The sequence below is a fragment of the Glandiceps talaboti genome, chromosome 5 (genome assembly GCF_964340395.1).
Source record: "Glandiceps talaboti chromosome 5, keGlaTala1.1, whole genome shotgun sequence".
Lineage (NCBI taxonomy): Eukaryota > Metazoa > Hemichordata > Enteropneusta > Spengelidae > Glandiceps > Glandiceps talaboti.
The window spans coordinates 28,075,534-28,101,277 of record NC_135553.1 but is presented as its reverse complement, the minus strand read 5'-3'; the positions used below and the strand labels follow the sequence as shown (position 1 = coordinate 28,101,277).

The 25,744-nt window shown below is 35.4% G+C and overlaps 1 protein-coding gene across 1 annotated transcript in view; it reads right to left on the bottom strand.

The window, feature by feature from the left end:
• LOC144435554 (uncharacterized) overlaps positions 1 to 25,744 on the bottom strand; it is a 450,358-nt gene that overhangs the window by 296,957 nt on the left and 127,657 nt on the right. The window contains exons 72-83 of the mRNA XM_078124141.1: positions 23,064 to 23,189; positions 21,900 to 22,022; positions 21,192 to 21,314; positions 20,226 to 20,348; positions 17,339 to 17,461; positions 16,308 to 16,430; positions 14,765 to 14,887; positions 7,896 to 8,018; positions 6,491 to 6,613; positions 5,956 to 6,078; positions 4,879 to 5,001; positions 2,418 to 2,534 (exon numbers count right to left, since the gene is read on the bottom strand). Coding sequence (XP_077980267.1) covers positions 2,418 to 2,534; positions 4,879 to 5,001; positions 5,956 to 6,078; positions 6,491 to 6,613; positions 7,896 to 8,018; positions 14,765 to 14,887; positions 16,308 to 16,430; positions 17,339 to 17,461; positions 20,226 to 20,348; positions 21,192 to 21,314; positions 21,900 to 22,022; positions 23,064 to 23,189 — 1,473 coding nt within the window. The remainder of the gene's footprint in view (positions 1 to 2,417; positions 2,535 to 4,878; positions 5,002 to 5,955; positions 6,079 to 6,490; positions 6,614 to 7,895; positions 8,019 to 14,764; positions 14,888 to 16,307; positions 16,431 to 17,338; positions 17,462 to 20,225; positions 20,349 to 21,191; positions 21,315 to 21,899; positions 22,023 to 23,063; positions 23,190 to 25,744) is intronic.

Genomic DNA, 25,744 nt, shown 5'->3' with positions numbered 1-25,744 from the left:
GAAATAGGTAATATATATTAACTCTGGTGGGTACCATGGAAATAGGTAATATATATTAACTCTGGTGGGGACCATGGAAATAGGTAATATATATTAACTCTGGTGGGGACCATGGAAATAGGTAATATATATTAACTCTGGTGGGTACCATGGAAATAGGTATATATATATTAACTCTGGTGGGGACCATGGAAATAGGTAATATATATTAACTCAGGTGGGTACCATGGAAATAGGTAATATATATTAACTCTGGTGGGTACCATGGAAATAGGTATATATATTAACTCTGGTGGGTACCATGGAAATAGGTATATATATTAACTCAGGTGGGTACCATGGAAATAGGTAATATATATTAACTCTGGTGGGTACCATGGAAATAGGTATATATATTAACTCTGGTGGGGACCATGGAAATAGGTAATATATATTAACTCAGGTGGGGACCATGGAAATAGATAATATATATTAACTCTGGTGGGTACCATGGAAATAGGTATATATATTAACTCTGGTGGGTACCATGGAAATAGGTATATATATTAACTCTGGTGGGTACCATGGAAATAGGTAATATATATTAACTCTGGTGGGTACCATGGAAATAGGTATATATATTAACTCTGGTGGGTACCATGGAAATAGGTAATATATATTAACTCTGGTGGGGACCATGGAAATAAACAATATATATTAACTCTGGTGGGTACCATGGAAATAGGTAATATATATTAACTCTGGTGGATACCATGGAAATAGGTAATATATATTAACTCTGGTGGGGACCATGGAAATAGGTAATATATATTAACTCTGGTGGGTACCATGGAAATAGATAATATATATTAACTCTGGTGGGTACCATGGAAATAGGTATATATATTAACTCTGGTGGGTACCATGGAAATAGGTAATATATATTAACTCTGGTGGGTACCATGGAAATAGATAATATATATTAACTCTGGTGGGGACCATGGAAATAGGTAATATATATTAACTCTGGTGGGGACCATGGAAATAAACAATATATTAACTCTGGTGGGGACCATGGAAATAGGTAATATATATTAACTCTGGTGGGTACCATGGAAATAGGTAATATATATTAACTCTGGTGGGGACCATGGAAATAGGTATATATATTAACTCTGGTGGGGACCATGGAAATAGGTATATATATTAACTCTGGTGGGGACCATGGAAATAGGTATATATACCTAGTCAAGTCCATTACTTAAGTTATATACTTGATACGAGTTACACAGAAATAGTGAAATAACTACTAATAACTACTATTTACAAGAGATGTGAAAAAGTCTACATATTGTTTTCGGGGTTAAATGTACTCAATTTAGGGGAGAAACACTTATTACCACTAATCTAAATCAAAATTAGCATGTATGATAACATCATCAAAATAAATACACCTTCATCTACACATCCTCAAATGCACCGCCATTAAATTTCAGCCCAATCTGCTCTGTAGCTTTATTTTTTTTTTTAAATTTTGACAAAAAAGATACATTTTAATACCTAATTTGCATATCACTGATGGAATCATCATGTCATGAACAACTCTTAATCCAAACACCTCTAAGAAAGCTCCCACCAATTTCAACTCAATCTGCTCCATAGTTTTGGAGTTTAAATTTTTTACCAAAAATCACATTTTTGACCCAAAACACACATCTCGAATGTGATCATTTTCATTTGAAGAATTTCCCAACTAGACATCAAAAGTAATGTCACCACAAAATAAATACCAAGACAAATCGGTCTGGGTGTCATTCACAAACAGACCCACACAGACACAGACACAGACACAGACACACACAGACACAGACACAGACACATACACACACACACACAGACATACACACACACACAGGCACACACACACAGACACACACACAGACACACACACACACACACACACACACACACATACATACACACATACACACATACATACATACATACATACATACATACATACATACATACATACATACATACATACATACATACATCACACCATGCCTATAGCACTACTGAATCATATCAGTTCAGTTGTGCTAAAAATCGGTCCCAAACAAAACACTAATTTTGTGCAGTCCTTATGGCTCCATCGATAAGATAACAATAATGCAGGAACCTGAGATTGAAAGCCTTCCCTTTAATATGTGGACATAAACTTGCTGTAACATGTTTTATACTTTCTTGGCATCATTTAGAAATCAGTAAATAAAATTGTTGATTTTCTGCCATATTATGTATTTTATAGTCATATTTGAATGTTGGTAAAACAAAACAAAACTGACAGAAACACAACAAAAACAACAACAAAGATATAACAACAAAAGGGAAAAAGACCAAAAAAGAAATGAAATGTTTCTCGTCCAATTACTTACGAGTTTCACATCTGTCACCAGTAAAGCAACTAGGACAGGAACATGAGTAGTCTTGGCAACTGAGTTGACTGCACTGACCACCATTCAAACACGGTAAAGATGAACATGGGTCCAGTACTTTGATGGAACAAGGAACACAAAATTACTTTTATAATAGTATTACAATAAACATAACAACCATCACACTTAGTTTAAATTGTAAATAAAGACAAACTAAGTTTAAACCAATGACAAACTAAGTATGAACTAATGACAATCTAAGTATGAACTAATGACAATCTAAATATGAACTAATGACAATCTAAATATGAACTAATGAGAAACTAAGTTTAGACCAATGACAAACTAAGTATGAACTAATGACAATCTAAGTATGAACTAATGACAATCTAAGTATGAACTAATGACAATCTAAATATGAACTAATGACAATCTAAGTATGAACCAATGACAATCTAAATATGAACCAATGAGAAACTAAGTTTAAACCAATGACAAACTAAGTATGAACTAATGACAAACTAAGTATGAACTAATGACAATCTAAGTATGAACTAATGACAATCTAAATATGAACCAATGAGAAACTAAGTTTAAACCAATGACAAACTAAGTATGAACTAATGACAAACTAAGTTTAAACCAATGACAAACTAAGTATGAACCAATGACAAACTAAGTATGAACCAATGACAAACTAAGTTTAGACCAATGACAAACTAAGTTTAAACCAATGACAAACTAAGTTTAAACCAATGACACACTAGGTTTAAACCAATGACAAACTAAGTTTAAACCAATGACAAACTATAAGTGTGAACCAATGACAAACTATGAGTGTGAACCAATGACAAACTATGAGTGTGAACCAATGACAAACTAGAAGTGTGAACCAATGACAAACAAGCCATTGAGAATGACATAGTCCCCGCTATGATTGGGTTTTAAGGAATTAGCACTACTCTGATCACGCAACAACACTTGTAAACCTAAATCAAACAGACTTAGATATGTTGTGTCTGCTTGTCGGACATGGAACATGCCTACAACGATAAAGGATTGGTCGGGTATGGGGGATCATATCAATATGAAAATGGATATGCAAATGTATGTCATAGAACACTGTCCTAATACCAACTCTGAATGAGATCTGTTCAAGCATGTCTGAGTTATGGCTTTGGACATGGAAAATTCACAAACAAAATGGCTGCCAGGCAGCCATATTGGATCGTATCACAATGAAAATGGATATGCACATGTATGTCATAGAACACTGTCCTAATACCAACTTTGAATGAGATCTGTTCAAGCATGTCTGAGTTATGGCTTTGGACATGGAAAATTTGCAAACAAAATGGCTGCCAGGCAGCCATATTGGATCGTATCACAATGAAAATGGATATGCACATGTATGTCATAGAACACTGTCCTAATACCAACTTTGAATGAGATCTGTTCAAGCATGTCTAAGTTATGGCTTTGGACATGAAAATTCACAAACAAAATGGCTGCCAGGCGGCCATATTGGATCGTATCATGACAACAATGAATATGCACATATATGCCATAGAACACTGTCCTAATACCAACTCTGAATGAGATCTGTGTGAGCATGTCTGAGTTATGGCTTTAGACAGGGAAAATTCGCAAACAAAATGGCTGCTAGGCGGCCATATTGGATCGTATCATAAAACAAATTGACGTGCATATGTATGCCATAGCATGTTGCCCCTGTACCAAGTTTGAAAAAAATCGGTACAGGCATCTCCAAGAAACGGCTGCGGACGGACGGACGGACGGACGCACGGACGCACGGATACACGGACGCACGCACGGACGGACGGACAGACGGAACCCAATCCATAAGTCCCCGTTCCGGACTTCGTCCGCGGGGACTAACTATAAGTGTGAACCAATGACAAACTATAAGTGAGAACCAATGACTAACTATGAGTGTGAAACAATGACTAACTATGAGTGTGAACCAATGACAAACTATGAGTGTGAACCAATGACTAACTATGAGTGTGAACCAATAACTATAAGTGTGAACCAATGACAAACTATAAGTGTGAACCAATGACTAACTATGAGTGTGAACCAATGACTAACTATAAGTGTGAACCAATGACAAACTATGAGTGTGAACCAATGACAAACTATAAGTGTGAACCAATGACAAACTATAAGTGTGAACCAATGACTAACTATGAGTGTGACCCAATGACTAACTATAAGTGTGACCCAATGGCAAACTATAAGTGAGAACCAATGACTAACTATGAGTGTGAAACAATGACTAACTATGAGTGTGAACCAATGACAAACTATGAGTGTGAACCAATGACTAACTATGAGTGTGAACCAATGACTAACTATGAGTGTGAACCAATGACAAACTATGAGTGTGAACCAATGACAAACTATGCGAGATCACCTGATGGAGATAATGATAACTTACATCTTTCACAATTGGTTCCTGTATAACAGCCTGGACAAATACACTGGAATTGTGTACATGAGCCTGGTGTAGCCTGACACTGACCATTATTCAGACAAGGGTTTGGCTGGCACTGGTTAAGTACTGTCAAACAAACAAAATTAGTGTGATAAAATTAATGAAAAAGAAAAATCCAGTATTTTCAAGTAAGAAAATTAACCAATGCATCCAATTGCAATGAAAAAAACAAACAAAAAATATGACACTGTAAATTTTTTGACTATCACATACAGTTCAGTAACCTCTTGCAAGCTTGCTCTCTTTCCTCCACTAAGGTTAATTCTCCTTCTCTCTATCATTTTTAACTATCTCTATAGTTCTCTTTAATCCCTCTCATCTCAACTGACCCACTTCATTCATCACAGAAAAGTATACACTTATCTCCCAAACAAACACACACATAAACCCTAGAACACCAGATACAAATGCACACATAAACCCTGCAAGACACAAACATACACACCATATGCACACATATACACACATTCACACACACACCCACACCCACACAACTACAAAGATACACACATCCACACAAATAATGCAAACTTTAAAACAAAAAATATCAAGATATACCCAGAGGCACCCACATCAATCCATACAGTCATGCATGCATACATGTACAAATGCAGACATGGATATACACAGACACAGACACAGACACAGACACAGACACAGACACAGACACAGACACAGACACAGACACAGACACAGACACAGACACAGACAGACAGACAGACAGACAGACAGACAGACACAGACTGACAGACAGACAGACACACACACACATAACAGACAGGCAGGCACACACGCACGCATGCAGGCAGGCAGGTATGCACACCGGCACGCATGCATGCATGCATGCACACACACACACACACACACACACACACACACACACACACACACACACACACACACACACACACACACACACACACACACACACACACACACACACACACACACACACACACACACACACACACACACACACACACACACATACTGCACTCTGATACAGTGTTCTATGCTTACAAGTCTCACAGTTACTGCCAGTGTAACATCCAGGGCAGGTACAAGTATACTGAGTACAAGAACCAGGCTGTCCTCGACATGTACCACCATTTCGACAGGGGAAGCTCGCACATGGATCTTGTACTGTAGTGGTATCAAGATCATGGACATTATTTCACAACATTACAACAGCAAATTAAATGTTTGTTATTTAAATGAAATGTTCACTGTTGTAAAGTATTGTAGTATATTTCAAATGTAAGTTTTGGGGACATGAAAGAGTCTGTTGTTTATTACTCCCTTTTATTGTAACAGATTTAGTTATATAGAATGCAATGCACAAATTATCTTGGACAGAGTGAGAAAACAACATACAAATTTTGTTTAGGATTACTCTGGTACAAATCATTGTCAACATGAGTCTATCAAAATCACAAAGTACAAATCTTTCATTGTTTATGCTTGATACTTCCAGTAATTCACCAACAAAATTTCAGAAAAATGAAAAAAAAATGTTTATATGCAATCAAACTTAGTTTTATTGAATATTACTTACATGTATCACATAATAGCCCAGTATAACAGGAGGAACAGACACAGGTGAAATCTGTACAGGAATTCTGTGTAGGTTGGCAGAAACCACTATTTTGACATGGATTTGGAAAACACTGATTTATACCTACAAACCATAAAGACAACAAGTTGTCAAAGACATACCAACTAACTCTTATACTTAAAAAAAATTCTTAAACATGACGGCAGTGTCCTTCAGTCAAAATTGATATGAGCTTCAAGATAATCCATGTGTATATGTTACACCCAATCTGTGAAATTGCCCAATTCATGAAATGGGTAACTGGTTCTAAACCAACAGATTAGGCCATGCCCCCACTTAGACTGGTTCAAAACCAACAGATTAGGCCAAGTCCCCACTTAGACTGGTTCAAACCAACAGATTAGGCCATGCCCCACTTAGACTGGTTCAAAACCAACAGATTAGGCCATGCCCCACTTAGACTGGTTCTAAACCAACAGATTAGGCCATGCCCCACTTAGACTGGTTCAAAACCAACAGATTAGGCCATGCCCCACTTAGACTGGTTCTAAACCAACAGATTAGGCCAAGTCCCCACTTAGACTGATTCTAAACCAACAGATTAGGCCAAGTCCCCACTTAGACTGGTTCTAAACCAACAGATTAGGCCAAGTCCCCACTTAGACTAGTTCAAAATCAATTCAAATTGAATCAATTTAATAATTCAAATCAAACCAGTTTCTGTCCAGTGAGAAAACAAAGCAATGGACTTGAACAAATTAATTTTTCCATCTTGCCTCCCCCCCCCCCACACCCAGGCATCCCCTCACCCCCACTCCTGCCCCCCGCCCCCACACACACATTTATCGTCAACAAACAAAAAGTCTCTAGCTATTTATCACACACAAAATGTCTGCCAGTATACAAAGTACTCAGTAAACAACAAAGACATGGACGATAAATTGACCTCAAAGTCAGGATTCAAGTAAGCAGCTACATGACAATCTGCAGTCATACAAAAATCTGAACCAAATCTGTCCCAACGATACAAAGTTAAACCAGTTACAAACTGATTTTAATACTTTGAATTGGTTCTACACCAACCCTCTGAGGTGCTTTCAAACCAATTCAACTAAATCAGTTCAAATCTGATTAGTGCATTTTGCAGACAGGAGAACTGATTCAGATTTCCATGTTGAGACATGGCTATTCATTCATATCATTACAAACTATACTTTCTTGGTAAATAACACATTTTTGTCACAATCACCACCATAATATGACCTTTACAACTTTTTAACAATAAGGCAACTTTTTGTAATCTTTTTCTTTAGAAAAAATTTTTGTTGCTGCTCGAGACAATTTCTCTAACAGGAAAAATACTAATAATTTTAACCCAAAAAATGATGTCACAAAATGTGCTTACGTTGTTCGCAGAATGTTCCAGTGAAACACTGAGGGCATGTGCAGGTAAACTCTGTACATGATCCAGGCTGTTGTACACATTGACCACCATTCATACATCGATTTGGTTGACATGGGTCCAGTACTGGTGAGGCAAGGTAAAACAAGATAGAAATTAGGTCCTGATTTTTGATTTTAAGTTTTTAAAAAAATGTAAACCATATATTCTGAAAACTGTTTTAAACCATTTCACCCAACTGCATTGATGAAAGTGTACCTCTTGTGTTGCTCACTTGCTGCCACTAGATGGCAGCAGACTGGGCCTAATAATATTGTTCGTGTTTCATTGAAAATTAGCATAGAATCATGTTTGTAAATTTAGCTAATATGTTTTTACAAGTTTCCCTTCATTTGTAAATCCAATCTGGTTTTACCAACTGCTACAATTGTTTAAAGTTTCAAAAAATAACAGTTTAAATTGATTGCTATATATGTGACCATCATACAAGGCAATGTAATCTATAAATCGTAAAATTTATTTTATTTCATTTTATACAGAATATTTTCCATAAGCCCGGAGAGTTCCTAATGTATCAAACATTCACACAGTTCATTCAGGATGTACATGTACATCATTTCAGAACATTATGTAATGACAGCACAGGAATTTGTCAGAATGTTTACTATGTGGTCAAATACATGTAGAACTGTGGTTACCTTGCATCCAATGATATGAAGACTAATTAAGTGCTATGCATAATTTTCCCATTTAGAATCCTTTATTGACATTAGCAAGCACATGTTCAAAGCCTCAGTTTAGTTCAAGCTGGTACAGAGAACATCATAAATTTGTCTCTGCATACTAAGTCAAACCCACCCACTTTCCCCATCACCACCTTGGCTTACTCGGGTGTATCAGGCTTTTAGTGGGACATATTGAACTTTCGTCGCCACAAGTCTACAGAACTTAATGGTTTTGCAGTGTCAATTATAGCTACCTGTTTTAGCAGTGTTGTACCTTGGCTTCGACATTGTTGCCAGAACTTTGTCCTATCCTTTTCAGCTTTTGGCACTATACATGCCATCGCCTGTCATTAATGTCATTTATCATTTTTATTCTTTCAGCTTTAATACAGCCTTATGTATCACTCTGTTCTGTAAATCTTCACTTGGTTACTCAGCACTACCACAGTGGCCTTTTCCCCTTGTTCAATTACCCGAGTCCAGTTTACAGTCAGCTGAATACTATACATTCAGCTCATTTCGAAAACAAATTCATCACCTAGCTATGTCTGCCGGGATCTCCCCAGGTGGCTAGGCTAGAGACAACTGCTGGGTCGTCACCCCCCCCCCCCCCCCCCGGGTGCTCCTCTGGCTTATTGTAAATGCTCTGGACCTGCTGGACTCCCCCCGGGTGTTCTTCAGATTTCTAATACTGTGCATTCAGGAGCACACATAGGACCTATCTGTCGGGATCTCCCCAGGTAGCCTATAACTCCTTACACCTGCTGGTGATCTCCCCAGGTAGCCTATACTCCTTACACCTGCTGGTGATCTTCCCAGCTGCAAGTGGTGCCGAGTAGCCCCCAAGATAGCCAAAGTTTGTGTTTTGTATTACTTTAGTAGTTAGATGTTTTCCAGGACATTAAAGCTCAATTTTCAAAGACATAACAGCCTGTCACTACTTCATTCTATGTTCTCACAAGACAGTAACAGCTACCAAATATGTAAGGTATAAACAACAAGCCATCATAGATGACATAGTCCCCGCTGTTTGGGAGCTATTGATCCCTGTTTGGATTCCAAATGGCTCTAGACATGAAAACATCATAACAGAATGGCTACCTAGCAGTCCTGTTGGATCATATCATGACACAAGTTGATATACATAATTATATACATCATAGAACATTGTCTTTAAAATAAAGATTTAATGGAAATTGTTCATGCATGTCTGTGTACTGGTCCCAAACATGGAAAAATCATAACAAAATGTTCAATGGTATGTCTGCATAATGGCTTTGAACATGAAAAATATTTGTAACAAAATGGCTGTCTAGCAGCCATATTGGATTGTATCACAAAATAAATTGACATGCATATGTATGTCATAGTGTGTTGTCCTTGTACCAAGTTTGACAGAAATCAGTCCATTCATGTCAGTCCATTCATTAAAAATACCGCCAATGGCGTTGTAGCACAACTGTAGTTTTTAAAAATGTTTATCCATATGCTAGTCTATGCTAACAATAGGTGTTTATTTGCTGAATAACTATCCAGTTGCCTATCCAACCATGTTGCTATCTTTACGATAAATGCTATCATTTGGCTGTTGCTATGGGCGTGGTCATGTTGTTAGATATATTTGCATACATTTGTGTATGTTTTTGTTCACTTGTGTATGAATTCCTGATATTGTCTTTGCAATATACGTGATCATTTGGCTGTTGCTATGGGCGTGGTCTTGTTGCTAGGAAAATTTACATACATTTTTTGAATGTTTATTCAATTGTCTATTAAACCCTGTTGTTATCTTTGTGAAATACACCACCGTTTGGCTGTTGCTATGGGCGTGGTCATGGTTACTAGGGTATTTGCATACATTTTTTGAATGTTTATTCATCTGTCTTTCTATTCCTGTTGTTATCTTTGCAATATACGTGATTATTTGGCTGTTGTTATGGGCGTGGTCTTGTTGCTATGCAAATTTACATACATTTTTTGGATGTTTATTCAATTATCTATTAAACCCTAGTGTTATCTTTGTGAAATACACCACCGTTTGGCTGTTGCTATGGGCGTGGTCATGGTTGCTAGGGTATTTGCATACATTTTTTGAATGTTTACTCACTTGCTTACCAGATGATGTTATTTGACCAAAATATACTGTCATTTGGTTGTTGCTAAAGGGTGTGGTCATGGTTGCTAGGGCCAATTTTGTCAAAATGTTTTTAAGAAAATCTGCAGAATAACAGTTTCAGAAACATCTTGCCAAGTTTCAGACTAATTGACCAAGTGCTTTTTGAGATATAAGTTTTTGACCAAAAATGAACATTTTTACACCTAATTTGCATATCACTCATGGAATCATGGTATGCTTAATATTTCTTCGTCCATACATCCCTAGATACATTCCCATTAAATTTCAGCCCAATCTGCTCAGTAGTTTTAGAATTATAGATTTTTAACCAAAAAGACACATTTTTAGCCCTAATTTGCATATCACTGATGGAATCATCCCGTCATGAACAAATCTTACTTTACACCCCCTTAAGAATGTTCCCACCAAATTTCGCACCAATCTGCCCAGTAGTTTCTGAGTTTAAGTTTTTTGACCAAAAATCACATTTTTTGACCCAAATCACACACCTGTGATGCGATCATTTTGATTTGAACAATTTCCCAACTAGACACCCAAAGTAATGGACCCACCAAATATCGTGGCAATCGGTTCAGCGGTTTTTGACTTTAAGTTGTTTACACACACACACACACACACACATCCACACACACACACACACAGACAGACAGACGCCGGGCGATCCCTATAGCACTACTGAACAAGTTCAGTTGTGCTAAAAATCAGTTAAAAAATGGCCACCCACATATTGGGATCATATCATGACATAAATTCACATGCATATGTATGTAAAAGAACATTGTCTTTATACCAACTTTGAATGAGATCTGTTCAGGCATGTCTGCATAATGGCTTTGAACATGAAAAATTCATAACAAAATGGCCATCTGTGAAGAATTGACATGCATATGTATGCCATGCCATAGTGTGTTGTCCTTGTACTAAGTTTGCAAGTAATCCATCCAGTCATTTCCGAGAAATGACTCCGGACAGTGCACTGACGCATGCATGCATGGACAGAGCCCAATGATAGAAGTTTATTCAATGTAATCTATAAACAATGATAGCAGTCTATTCAATGTAATCTATCTATAAACAATGACAGCAGTCTATTCAATGTAATCTATAAACAATGATAGCAGTCTATTCAATGTAATCTATCTATAAACAATGACAGCAGTCTATTCAACGTAATCTATAAACAATGATAGCAGTCTATTCAATGTAATCTATAAACAATGACAGCAGTCTATTCAATGCAATCTATAAACAATGATAGCAGTCTATTCAACGTAATCTATCTATAAACAATGATAGCAGTCTATTCAATGTAATCTATCTATAAACAATGACAGCAGTCTATACAACGTAATCTATAAACAATGATAGCAGTCTATTCAATGTAATCTATAAACAATGACACCAGTCCATTCAACGTAATCTATCTATAAACAATGACAGCAGTCTATTCAATGTAATCTATAAACAATGACAGCAGTCTATTCAACGTAATCTATAAACAATGATAGCAGTCTATTCAATGTAATCTATAAACGATGATAGCAGTCTATTCAATGTAATCTATCTATAAACAATGACAGCAGTCTATTCAATGTAATCTATAAACAATGATAGCAGTCTATTCAATGTAATCTATAAACAATGCCAGCAGTCTATTCAACGTAATCTATAAACAATGATAGCAGTCTATTCAACGTAATCTATAAACAATGATAGCAGTCTATTCAATGTAATCTATAAACAATGACAGCAGTCTATTCAATGCAATCTATAAACAATGATAGCAGTCTATTCAACGTAATCTATCTATAAACAATGATAGCAGTCTATTCAATGTAATCTATCTATAAACAATGACAGCAGTCTATACAACGTAATCTATAAACAATGATAGCAGTCTATTCAATGTAATCTATAAACAATGCCAGCAGTCTATTCAACGTAATCTATAAACAATGATAGCAGTCTATTCAATGTAATCTATAAACAATGACACCAGTCCATTCAACGTAATCTATCTATAAACAATGACAGCAGTCTATTCAATGTAATCTATAAACAATGACAGCAGTCTATTCAACGTAATCTATAAACAATGATAGCAGTCTATTCAATGTAATCTATAAACGATGATAGCAGTCTATTCAATGTAATCTATCTATAAACAATGACAGCAGTCTATTCAATGTAATCTATAAACAATGATAGCAGTCTATTCAATGTAATCTATAAACAATGCCAGCAGTCTATTCAACGTAATCTATAAACAATGATAGCAGTCTATTCAATGTAATCTATAAACAATGACAGCAGTCTATTCAATGTAATCTATAAACAATGATAGCAGTCTATTCAACGTAATCTATCTATAAACAATGATAGCAGTCTATTCAATGCAATCTATAAACAATGACAGCAGTCTATTCAATGTAATCTATAAACAATGACACCAGTCCATTCAACGTAATCTATCTATAAACAATGACAGCAGTCTATTCAATGTAATCAATAAACAATGACAGCAGTCTATTCAATGTAATCTATAAACAATGACAGCAGTCTATTCAATGTAATCTATAAACAATGACACCAGTCTATTCAACGTAATCTATAAACAATGATAGCAGTCTATTCAATGTAATCTATAAACAATGACAGCAGTCTATTCAATGTAATCTATAAGCAATGACAGCAGTCTATTCAATGTAATCTATAAACAATGACAGCAGTCTATTCAACGTAATCTATAAACAATGATAGCAGTCTATTCAATGTAATCTATAAACAATGATAGCAGTCTATTCAATGTAATCTATAAACAATGATAGCAGTCTATTCAATGTAATCTATAAACAATGATAGCAGTCTATTCAATGTAATCTATCTATAAACAATGATAGCAGTCTATTCAATGTAATCTAAAAAACAATGACAGCAGTCTATTCAATGTAATCTATAAACAATGACAGCAGTCTATTCAATGCAATCTATAAACAATGATAGCAGTCTATTCAATGTAATCTATAAACAATGACACCAGTCTATTCAATGTAATCTATAAGCAATGACAGCAGTCTATTCAATGTAATCTATAAACAATGATAGCAGTCTATTCAATGTAATCTATAAACGATGATAGCAGTCTATTCAATGTAATCTAAAAAACAATGATAGCAGTCTATTCAATGTAATCTACAATGACACCAGTCTATTCAATGTAATCTATCTATAAACAATGATAGCAGTCTATTCAATGTAATCTATCTATAAACAATGATAGCAGTCTATTCAATGTAATCTATCTATAAACAATGATAGCAGTCTATTCAATGTAATCTATCTATAAACAATGATAGCAGTCTATTCAATGCAATCTATAAACAATGACAGCAGTCTATTCAATGTAATCTATCTATAAACAATGATAGCAGTCTATTCAATGTAATCTATCTATAAACAATGATAGCAGTCTATTCAATGTAATCTATCTATAAACAATGATAGCAGTTTATTCAATGTAATCTATAAACAATGATAGCAGTCTATTCAATGTAATCTATCTATAAACAATGATAGCAGTCTATTCAATGTAATCTATCTATAAACAATAAACAATTTATTTGGGATTTTTATTTATAAAACAATTTCAAAAAGGTGTTCTACTTGAAAAAATCAATGTCAAACAACATATACCAAATCCTTATTTGTAACTCAATAAATTGAGAAAGATTAATAAGTATGTAATATCTTTGTTACTAGACGTACAGTACACAACAAACCTTTAACATTTCTTAGCATTTTGCAATGTATTGGTTAGAAATGCAGACTTTTGGCTATGCTGTTTCACTCAAAAGCTAGAAAAATGTGTGACATGTTATATGTAGTATGTACACAATGGAATAACTGCTTTACTTAGTGTAAGTGTACATTATAATGTAATGTCCCCAATACTATAAGTAAACAAAAATAAGGAAATTCTAGATTTGAAATACCATCTAAGGAATACTCACAAGTGTCACAAGAAAACCCAGTGTAGCAACCAACACACTGACAATTATAGGCGGTACAAGAACCACTTATGGCATCACACACACCATCATTGTTACATGGATTGGGTAAACACTGGTTGAGTCCTATGGGGGAGAAAAATATAACACAAGATATAAACAAGTCTTCTGTTTTGGAAAAAACTTAGACAAAGTACCCGGGGAAACCTGCGTTGTTCGGTAGAGTTAAACTGAAAGACACTCTTCTTACTTACAGCATGGTAAATTTAATCAAACCCTGAATGGGTTTGAACCCCAATGGCAGTGGTAAGAGGCAAGTGGTTTAACCACTTGGCCACTGACAACCCTAAATGAATAATTGTGTGCTCATTTGGCAGTATTATCAAAGTAATTAAACTGTTATAGTCAACGTTGCCAAAGTATAGGCAATGTTGTAACTACTGTAGTTAAATTTATATCATTGCATCAGGACAACAAGTCCAGTAATGTATCAGTATGTTGCAGTATTTCATTGTCCATACTTGGACTGGAAGTACTGGTAATACGCAATTATGTTGCAGTATTTCATTGTCCATACTAGGACTGGAAGTACTGGTAATACGCAATTATGTTGCAGTATTTCATTGTCCATACTTGGACTGGAAGTACTGGTAATACGCAATTATGTTGCAGTATTTCACTGTCCATACTTGGACTGGAAGTACTGGTAATACGCAATTATGTTGCAGTATTTCATTGTCCATACTTGGACTGGAAGTACTGGTAATACGCAATTATGTTGCAGTATTTCATTGTCCATACTTGGACTGGAAGTACTGGTAATACGCAATTATGTTGCAGTATTTCATTGTCCATACTTGGACTGGAAGTACTGGTAATACGCAATTATGTTGCAGTATTTCACTGTCCATACTTGGACTGGAAGTACTGGTAATACGCAATTATGTTGCAGTATTTCACTGTCCATACTTGGACTGGAAGTACTGGTAATACGCAATTATGTTGCAGTATTTCATTGTCCATACTTGGACTGGAAGTACTGGTAATACGCAATTATGTTGCAGTATTTCACTGTCCATACTTGGACTGGAAGTACTGGTAATACGCAATTATGTTGCAGTATTTCATTGTCCATACTTGGACTGGAAGTACTGGTAATACGCAATTATGTTGCAGTATTTCACTGTCCATACTTGGACTGGAAGTACTGGTAATACGCAATTATGTTGCAGTATTTCACTGTCCATACTTGGACTGGAAGTACTGGTAATACGCAATTATGTTGCAGTATTTCATTGTCCATACTTGGACTGGAAGTACTGGTAATACGCAATTATGTTGCAGTATTTCACTGTCCATACTTGGACTGGAAGTACTGGTAATACTCATGAAGTACATCATGTATTTCTGATATTTCTATTTCAAGTGTTTGCAAATTTTCTGGAGATCGAGTTCTTCTCAGGCAGAAGGAGGAATAAATAATTGATGTTACTCATTGTTTCATGGTGAAGTAAAGTGATTAAAAATTATAATATAAATTACTGACTAGTTTCACATCTGGCTCCAGTGTAACATCCTTGACAGTAGCATGTATATTCAGTGCAAGAATTTGGTGTTGGAACACATATACCGCCATTCTGACATGGATCAGGGGAACATTGGTTCAAACCTATACAACAAATAACAAGAAAAAATAGTTTTTGATTATCAGAGTTAAAACTAGATGAGATATGGCCTGGCTTTACAGTTGACTCACAAATTTAAGAGTATGTTGACTAGTACATCATAGTCCAAGCCAAAATGTTGTATGTAAACTACAAAATGATACCTTTTAATTGATACCAGACCTCAAGTTTGACCACTCAGACTTTAGTTTAACAAAGAATAACACAAATGGTGGACAAACTGACATTGCTAAAATATTTTTACAGTATAATTTTCATCATCATAGCAATAGTACTGAAAAAAAAGAAGAAATACTTAAAAGTTAAAAAGTTTGGATTTTGTTTCATGTGTCAATTTCAATTTATGTCAAGTTCAAATTTTTCATAAAGTATGAACCTTGTAACCTTAGATGTATTGAAAGGTATCAAAAGGACATTGATCTAGGGTAATGTTAATTAAACAAACTTTGAACTTTGAACTGTGTAACCTTAGATGTATTGAAAGGCATCAAAAGGACATTGACCTAGGGTAATGTTAATATTAAACAAACAGAACTTAGAAATATTCTTGAGTAAGGTTTTCTTATGCTGTAAAATTGGAAAAGAGAAACTTGAAGTCAAGACAAAAGTGATGGCTAAATTTGTTTGAGAAGTTTACATCAAGTACATGAAGTAATGCATAAGGAGCGAGTGAGACAGTCCGAATAAATAGATGTAATCAGACATTTCAAATAAAAAGTACATGAAGTACATAGATTTCATTGAACTTGTGAATGTAATTATAAATCTGTTGAGAGATGTCATTAAAGTGCCATGTACAACTTTGATCAACTGGATGGAAAAGTATTGGTTTCAGAACAAGTACATTAACACACATTTTGATCCTGGATCAATTAAATTCAGAAATACATACGTGTTTCACATCTATCTCCTGTGAAGCAGTTAATGCAAGTGCAGGTATACTCCAGACAGGTCCCTGGAACTTGGTTACACTGTCCTCCATTTTGACAAGGGTTTATCAAACATGGATTTTCCACTAAAGTGGGGGGAAAATGTATATATAGTTTTAAAAAACTCATGTCAGTAAACTCATTAGCCAAGGCATGGATTTTGAACTGATTCAGAAATATCTGAGTTATGGCTTTGGACATGAAAACTGCGCCAACAAAATCGCTGCCAGGCAGCCATATCGGATTGTATCACGACGAAAATGGATATGCACATGTATGTCATAGAACACTGTGCTAACACCAACTTTGAATGAGATCTGTTCAAGCATGTCTGAGTTATGGTTTTGGACATGGAAAATTCGCAAACAAATTGGACATATTGGATCATATCACAACAACAATTAATATGCACATGTATGTCATAGAACACTGTCCTAATAGCAACTTTGAATGAGATCTGTTCAAGCATGTCTGAGTTATGCCTTTGGACAGGGAAAATTCGCAAACAAAATGGCTGCTAGGTGGCCATATTGGATCGTATCATGAAACAAATTGACATGCATATGTATGCCATAGTATGTGGCCCCTGTACCAAATTTGAAAAAAATCGGTCCAGGCATCTCCAAGAAACAGCTCCGGACAGACGGACGGACGGACAGATGCACATACTGACTTACGGAACCCAATCCATAAGTCCCTGTCCCGGACTTCGTCCGGCGGGGACTAAATATTGTAGCTTGAGCTTAAGGTGGCAGTATACTCAAAGAAATGGATTTTGAACTGAACTGCATCAAGAAGGAAAAAATACTGCCAATAGCATTGTAGCACAACTGTACTGTTTTCAAAAATGTTTATCCATATACTAGTCCATGCTAACAATAGGTGTTCATTTGCTGAATGACTATCCAGTTGCCTATCCAACCATGTTGCTATCTTTGCGATATACACGATCACTTGGCTGTTGCTATGGGCGTGGTCATGTTGCTAGATATATTTGCATACATTTTTTAATGTTTTGTTCACTTGTGTATGAATTCCTGACATTATCTTTGCAATATACATGATCATTTGGTTGTTGCTATGGGCGTGGTCTTGTTGCTAGGCATATTTACATACACGTTTTGAATGTTTATTCAATTGTCTATTGACCCCTGTTATCTTTGCAATATATGTGATCATTTGGCTGTTGCTATGGGTGTGGTCTTGTTGCTAGGCAAATTTACATATTACATTTTTTGAGTTTGTTCAATTGTCTATTAATCTGTTATCTTTGTGAAATACACGACCATTTGGCTGTTGCTAGGGGCGTGGTCATGGTTGCTAGGGATATTTGCATACATTTCTTGAATGTTTACTCACTTGCCTACCAGATGGTGTTGTTATTTGAGCAAAATATATTGCCATTTGTTTGTTGCTAAGGGCGTGGTCATGGTTGCTAGGGCCGATTGTCAAAATATTTTGAAGAAAATCTGCAGAATAACACTTCTAGAAACATCTCACCAAGTTTCAGTCTCATTGATCAAGTACTTTTTGAGATTATATAATTTTTGACCAAACTTCACATTTTTACACCTAACTTGCATATTACTGATGAGATCATTATATGCTTAATATTTCTTCATCTGTACACCCACAGATGCATCCCTCTTAAATTTCAATCTGCTAAGTAGTTTTGGAATTATAGGTTTTTGACCAAAAAGATATATTTTAGCCCTAATATCAAAGCAATCGGTCTCGCAGTTTTTGACTTTAAGTTGTTTACACACACACACACACACACACACACACACACACACACACACACACACACACATACACACACATGCACACATCCACAGAGACAGACAGACAGACAGACAGACAGACAGACAGACAGACAGACAGACAGACAGACAGACAGACAGACAGACACTTTGCCATGCCTATAGCATGCCTATATATACTGAACCTTCAGTTCAGTTGTGCTAAAAATCCAAAAGAATATTGTACAATGAACTTATGGTGGTGGTATACCCAATGATAAAGGCATAGGGAGCATGCAGGATACTTCATAAAAAATGTGAGAAAAAAGCTAGCAAAATGCTGTTTGTGTGTATATTTAACAATTACACAGGTTGTCAAGTGAACTTCCAAAATGGCAGTTTATTAGAATCAAAAACTTTCTCATAATGCTAGATTGGGTATTTATTGTTAATAAGGGTGAGTTGGCTAATTGTAATACTGTCCCTGTCTGGAACTAAACTATGATGAAATGAACTGATGCTGATATGGCAACCACCATACTTGTCATCTAATATCTGGCAAGTCATACCCCAAGTATGAATGCCACTGTTAGCATGGCAGCCATCATACTTGTCATCTAATATCTGGTGAGTCATACCCAAGTATGCATGCCACTGTTAGCTTTGTTTTTCAAAAACTGGGAACTATCTACACATTTCATAGGAAATGCTAGCTAATGGATTGCTAACAGCATTTATCCAGAATTTAGCACTGAAAGGTGTAAGCCCAAGAAAAAACAAATAACATTGCACTTTGAGCTTACGGTGGTAGTACACCCAATGTGCAACAATATTTCTCAAGAATTCTACTTTTAGTTCTACATGGTATTAAATATCTCTCTCTCTTTAAAATGATGAGAAGGTTTTTTTTCAGTATAAATGTGATGGAATATTGTTTACAAAAAACATGTACTAGAAGATTGTAACCAGTAGAGGAACAGGATATATCCTTGGTTGGATTACTAAAAGCAACTATTTCTAATTTGTAAGATCTGTGAATGTGTATTCACCTGTAGAAAATGTTTGGATGTAACAGAAGGATGATATTTGCATGTGTATTTTGACTTACATGTTTCACATTGTTGTCCAGTATAGCAGGTAGGACACTGACATGTGAATAAAGTACAGGAGCCAGGCTGAGCTATACAAGTACCACTATTCTGACATGGGTTGGGTTGACACTGATTTAATACTGTCAATAAAAACATGGTATATTGAGCATTACACTTTTACCAATGTTTTAGTGCTGTACACCAGTAAGCATATTAAAAGCAAGGAAAAAGTGTGCACGGCGATGGAATCGGGTCAATTTACTGTTTCCTGAATTCATCTATAAATTCACCAACAAATGTTTGGTTTAATTTCATGAATTGAGCTCACTTTATCTACAAATTGAAATTGGAAGACACAAAAGACCAAAAATAGACTAAGAGATAGAAAACAGATTATGCAACACCTGCAATATGACAGAAGATGAAATACATTTCATCACAACATGTAACAACTATATTATTGAGAGACAACAACTGTATACCAGACTAAGTGCAAAAAGTGGTCTAGGCAATTTCTAAGAACTAGACAATGAAACAAAATTTATTACTTTTTTTAACTGTGATCAAAGACATATACTTATGGCACTGACAACTTTCATAAAATCAGTGTGTATCAAAATACATTAACATTACATTTACCTAACTAAACCTAAAGTTTACACTCTCTTATGAACCTTACTTTGTTATTTTTGTTATTAACTATTATTGCTCTAGTTGATACATTTACTAGTTGTTTTAGTACCAAAAACTTATTGCAGAAAATCCAATGAAGAAATGTAGTTCTCTTAACAGATGCAATAAAGATTCTAATCTATTCTATTCTATTCTATTCTATTCTATTCTATTCTATTCTATTCTATTCTATTCTATTCTATTCTATTCTATTCTATTCTATAACAGAATGGTGGATTTTGTTTACACATTTAGTACCTAATATATTTTGTCATGTTGGATTTTTGTGATTACTTTGTAATGTTACTTACAGGTCTGGCAGCTAAAGCCAGTGTAGCAGCCTGGACAAGTACATCTGTAACCAGTACAGGAATTAGCAATAGGTGAACATGTACCTCCATTGGAACATGGATTGGGAGCACATTGATCAATACCTGTAAATAAACAAATTATAGTTGTATCAAGTCTTACTCAAAGACACACCAAAATATTTCAACTTACTTCATATTCTGAATTTTATGAAAAATATGGAAGCCATTCAGCAGAACTATTATGAAGGGCATGAAATAAAGTGATGCACATATCAAATTAGTAATATCTGACATTTGTGCCACTGGTCCATGCATGTTAGACGTGTACATATACACTTCGGAATCAGTTATTTGGCATTGAACAAATAGGTCAAGGCCAGGTGCAAGGTCTCATTAGAACACTCAATATGGATAATAATATGAGTGTGGATATTCAAATGAGGTCTCTATCAAACTTCCTGAGTTAGTGGATAAAATGAATTTTACAAATATGGCTGACATACTAATGATGTCGTTATTTAGGCAAAATGTCACACCATTTGGTTGTGCACACACGCACACACACACACACACACTCAAACACACACACACACACACACACACACACACACACACACACACACACACACACACACACACACACACACACACTCAAACACACACATACACACACACCTGTTAAAAGATTTGAATCAATAGTCAACTTACGAGTGTCACAATCAGACCCAGTATAACAATTCTGACAGATACAGCTGTAAAGAGTACATGATCCTTGTTGTGGCTGACAGAAACCACTATTCTGGCATGGATTGGGTATGCATTGATTGATTTCTGTGAAAATTCCAATCACAAGATTAAATTGTTATGAAATATGCGTCTACTTGTCAGAATCATGAACAGTGACTAAATTACATAAGTAAAGCTATACTTGTTACAAATCTCTGTAATATTATGTAAATTCTGAATGGTGATATTTACCCCAGTACATATGTACGCATTATAAAATGAGGTATCAACTCTATTCTTCAGTCATTTGGTGATATTTACCCCAGTACATACATGTATGTACGTATTATAAAGGTATCAACTCTATTCCTTAGCTATTTGGTGATATTTACAACAGTACATATGTACGTATTATAAAGGTATCAACTCTATTCCTTAGCTATTTGGTGATATTTACAACAGTACATATGTACGTATTATAAAGGTATCAACTCTATTCCTCAGCTATTTGGTGATATTTACAACAGCTTATATGTACGTATTATAAAGGTATCAACTCTATTCCTCAGCCATTTGGTGATATTTACAACAGTGCATATGTTCGTATTATAAAGGTATCAACTCTATTCCTCAGCTATTTGGTGATATTTACAACAGTACATATGTACGTATTATAAAGGTATCAACTCTATTCCTCAGCCATTTGTATTATAAAGGTATCAACTCTATTCCTCAGCCATTTGGTGATATTTACAACAGTGCATATGTTCGTATTATAAAGGTATCAACTGTATTCCTCAGCCATTTGGTGTACAGGTAATCTCGGCATAGTTCTCAGCATTTCAACTTGATTATTTGTAGTACATAATAAATATTCCAGGAGCATATGCTGACTTTAGCCTCTGTTAATTTTGGTGCATGTTCAAAGGTACTTATGGTATTGAAGTACACAATTCAATGTCATAATAATACACACACTGAAATGTTGAAGAAATCCCTATTATGCAATCAACTGTAACATTACCAGAATACAATTTTATTGACATTATAAGAATAGTTTAATCAAGGCTTTATGTAAGTATTTCATTCACAAGTAAAAACCTTAATTTGTGTGACTTTAGCTTATGTATACATAGATATACTTACGTTGCTCACATCTTGTACCAGTGTAACAGGTTGGACATATACATGTATTTTCAGTACAGGAGTTGACTATCTGTACACACTGACCACCATTAAGACAGGCACCAGGTGTCTGGCATGGATCAAGCACTGCCAAGAAAACATAACAGTACAATTAAATAAGTTTTGAAAATTTGAGATTCTACAAAAATGTGTATGGGTACTTGTGTGCATGTGCGTGTGTGTGTGTGTGTGTGTGTGTGTGTGTGTGTGTGTGTGTGTGTGTGTGTGTGTGTGTGTGTGTGTGTGTGAGTGTGTGTGTGCATTAATATGTGTGTGTGCATGCATGTGTGTGATCATGACCAAGTGTGTCTCTGTGTGTATGTCTGTGTGTCTGTGTGCGTGTCTGTGTCTCTCTGTGTCTGTGTCTGTGTCTGTGTCAGTACATGTGCGTGTATGCGTATAAAGATAAAGATAAGATAAGATAACACTTTATTTTAGCCGTTTAGAAAATTTTACATTTCTAATTTGGTATTTAAACAAAATAAAGTTAATAATGATCTATGAAATATAAATATTAAAATATATAGTAGTTCTAGTGTGTGTCTATTGACTACATGTATCATCCAGGTATATGTAGAGAGCGGTTATAATATCCTTATGTTTTGATTGTATTTATATGTGTGTGAGCTCATGTCTGTGCATGTGTTGGGGTAAACTTTCGAAAACTTTCATGCCTTCTAAGATAAAATCTTCTGTATTTACTACTGAGATATTGATAAGTTGATACAAATTAACTTCTAAGGTGAGATACAGTGCTGGGTTTCCGGTAGTATTTTGATGTGTTTACCATCGTCTCAGTAAACAGGTTCATAAGGTTGGAACTTCATGTTTACCATCATGTTTTTACATTACATCAATCATAGTGGTGTGAATGCTACATTTTTCATCATGGTTTCCATCATAAACATGTGATGTCACACTTTGTTTAAAGGGAAGGGTAGGGTATTTTGTCTTAAATGAACGATGAACATTTATTGAGCTTGTGTGGCATTGTGCAATTGTCCATTCTAGTAGATAGGGGTCAGATTAAGATGATGCTCATTATGGATGACTTTAACCATACATATACATATATAACTTGAAAAGAAACATATATGTTCCTGGGTTAACAGTTGTGTTTTGGCAACCATATTCATAAAAATGTTAGCTTGATACATGTTGGGAAGTTTCAAGACATTCTACAAAAGCTGTTTTCAATCACATAAATGCACTACCCCTCAATATGTGGTCCAAACATGTGACCGTTCTAAAATCAAAACAATATTTCAGACAAAATCTTCTGTTAAAACTTACAGAGGAAACTTTGAGAACCTGCATGGTCATGCACAATTTCTTTTTTTTATTCTGATAACATAGGGGGTACAGACTTGATTGAATGTTAAATCTGATAACTTAGGGGGTACAGACTTGATTGAATGTTAGATAACATAGGGGTACAGACTTGATTGAATGTTAAATCTGATAACTTAGGGGGTACAGACTTGATTGAATGTTAGATAACATAGGGGTACAGACTTGATTGAATGTTAAATCTGATAACTTAGGGGGTACAGACTTGACTGTATTCCACATCTGATAACATAGGGGGTACAGACTTGATTGAATGTTAAATCTGATAACTTAGGGGGTACAGACTTGATTGAATGTTAGATAACATAGGGGTACAGACTTGATTGAATGTTAAATCTGATAACTTAGGGGGTACAGACTTGACTGAATGTTAAATCTGATAACATAGGGGGTACAGACTTGATTGAATGTTAAATCTGATAACTTAGGGGGTACAGACTTGACTGAATTCCACATCTGATAACATAGGGGGTACAGACTTGATTGAATGTTAAATCTGATAACTTAGGGGGTACAGACTTGACTGAATTCCACATCTGATAACATAGGGGGTACAGACTTGATTGAATGTTAAATCTGATAACATAGGGGTACAGACTTGACTGAATTCCACATCTGATAACATAGGGGGTACAGACTTGATTGAATGTTAAATCTGATAACTTAGGGGGTACAGACTTGATTGAATGTTACATAGGGGTACAGACTTGACTGAATTCCACATCTGATAACATAGGGGGTACAGACTTGATTGAATGTTAAATCTGATAACATAGGGGTACAGACTTGATTGAATGTTAGATAACATAGGGGTACAGACTTGACTGAATTCCACATCTGATAACATAGGGGGTACAGACTTGATTGAATGTTAAATCTGATAACATAGGGGTACAGACTTGATTGAATGTTAGATAACATAGGGGTACAGACTTGACTGAATTCCACATCTGATAACATAGGGGGTACAGACTTGATTGAATGTTAAATCTGATAACATAGGGGTACAGACTTGATTGAATGTTAGATAACATAGGGGGTACAGACTTGATTGAATGTTAGATAACATAGGGGTACAGACTTGACTGAATGTTAGATAAAAGAGTGGTACAGACTTGACTGAATTCCACATCTGATAACATAGGGGGTACAGACTTGATTGAATGTCAAATCTGATAACATAGGGGTACAGACTTGATTGAATGTTAGATAACATAGGGGTACAGACTTGATTGAATGTTAGATAACATAGGGGTACAGACTTGATTGAATGTCAAATCTGATAACATAGG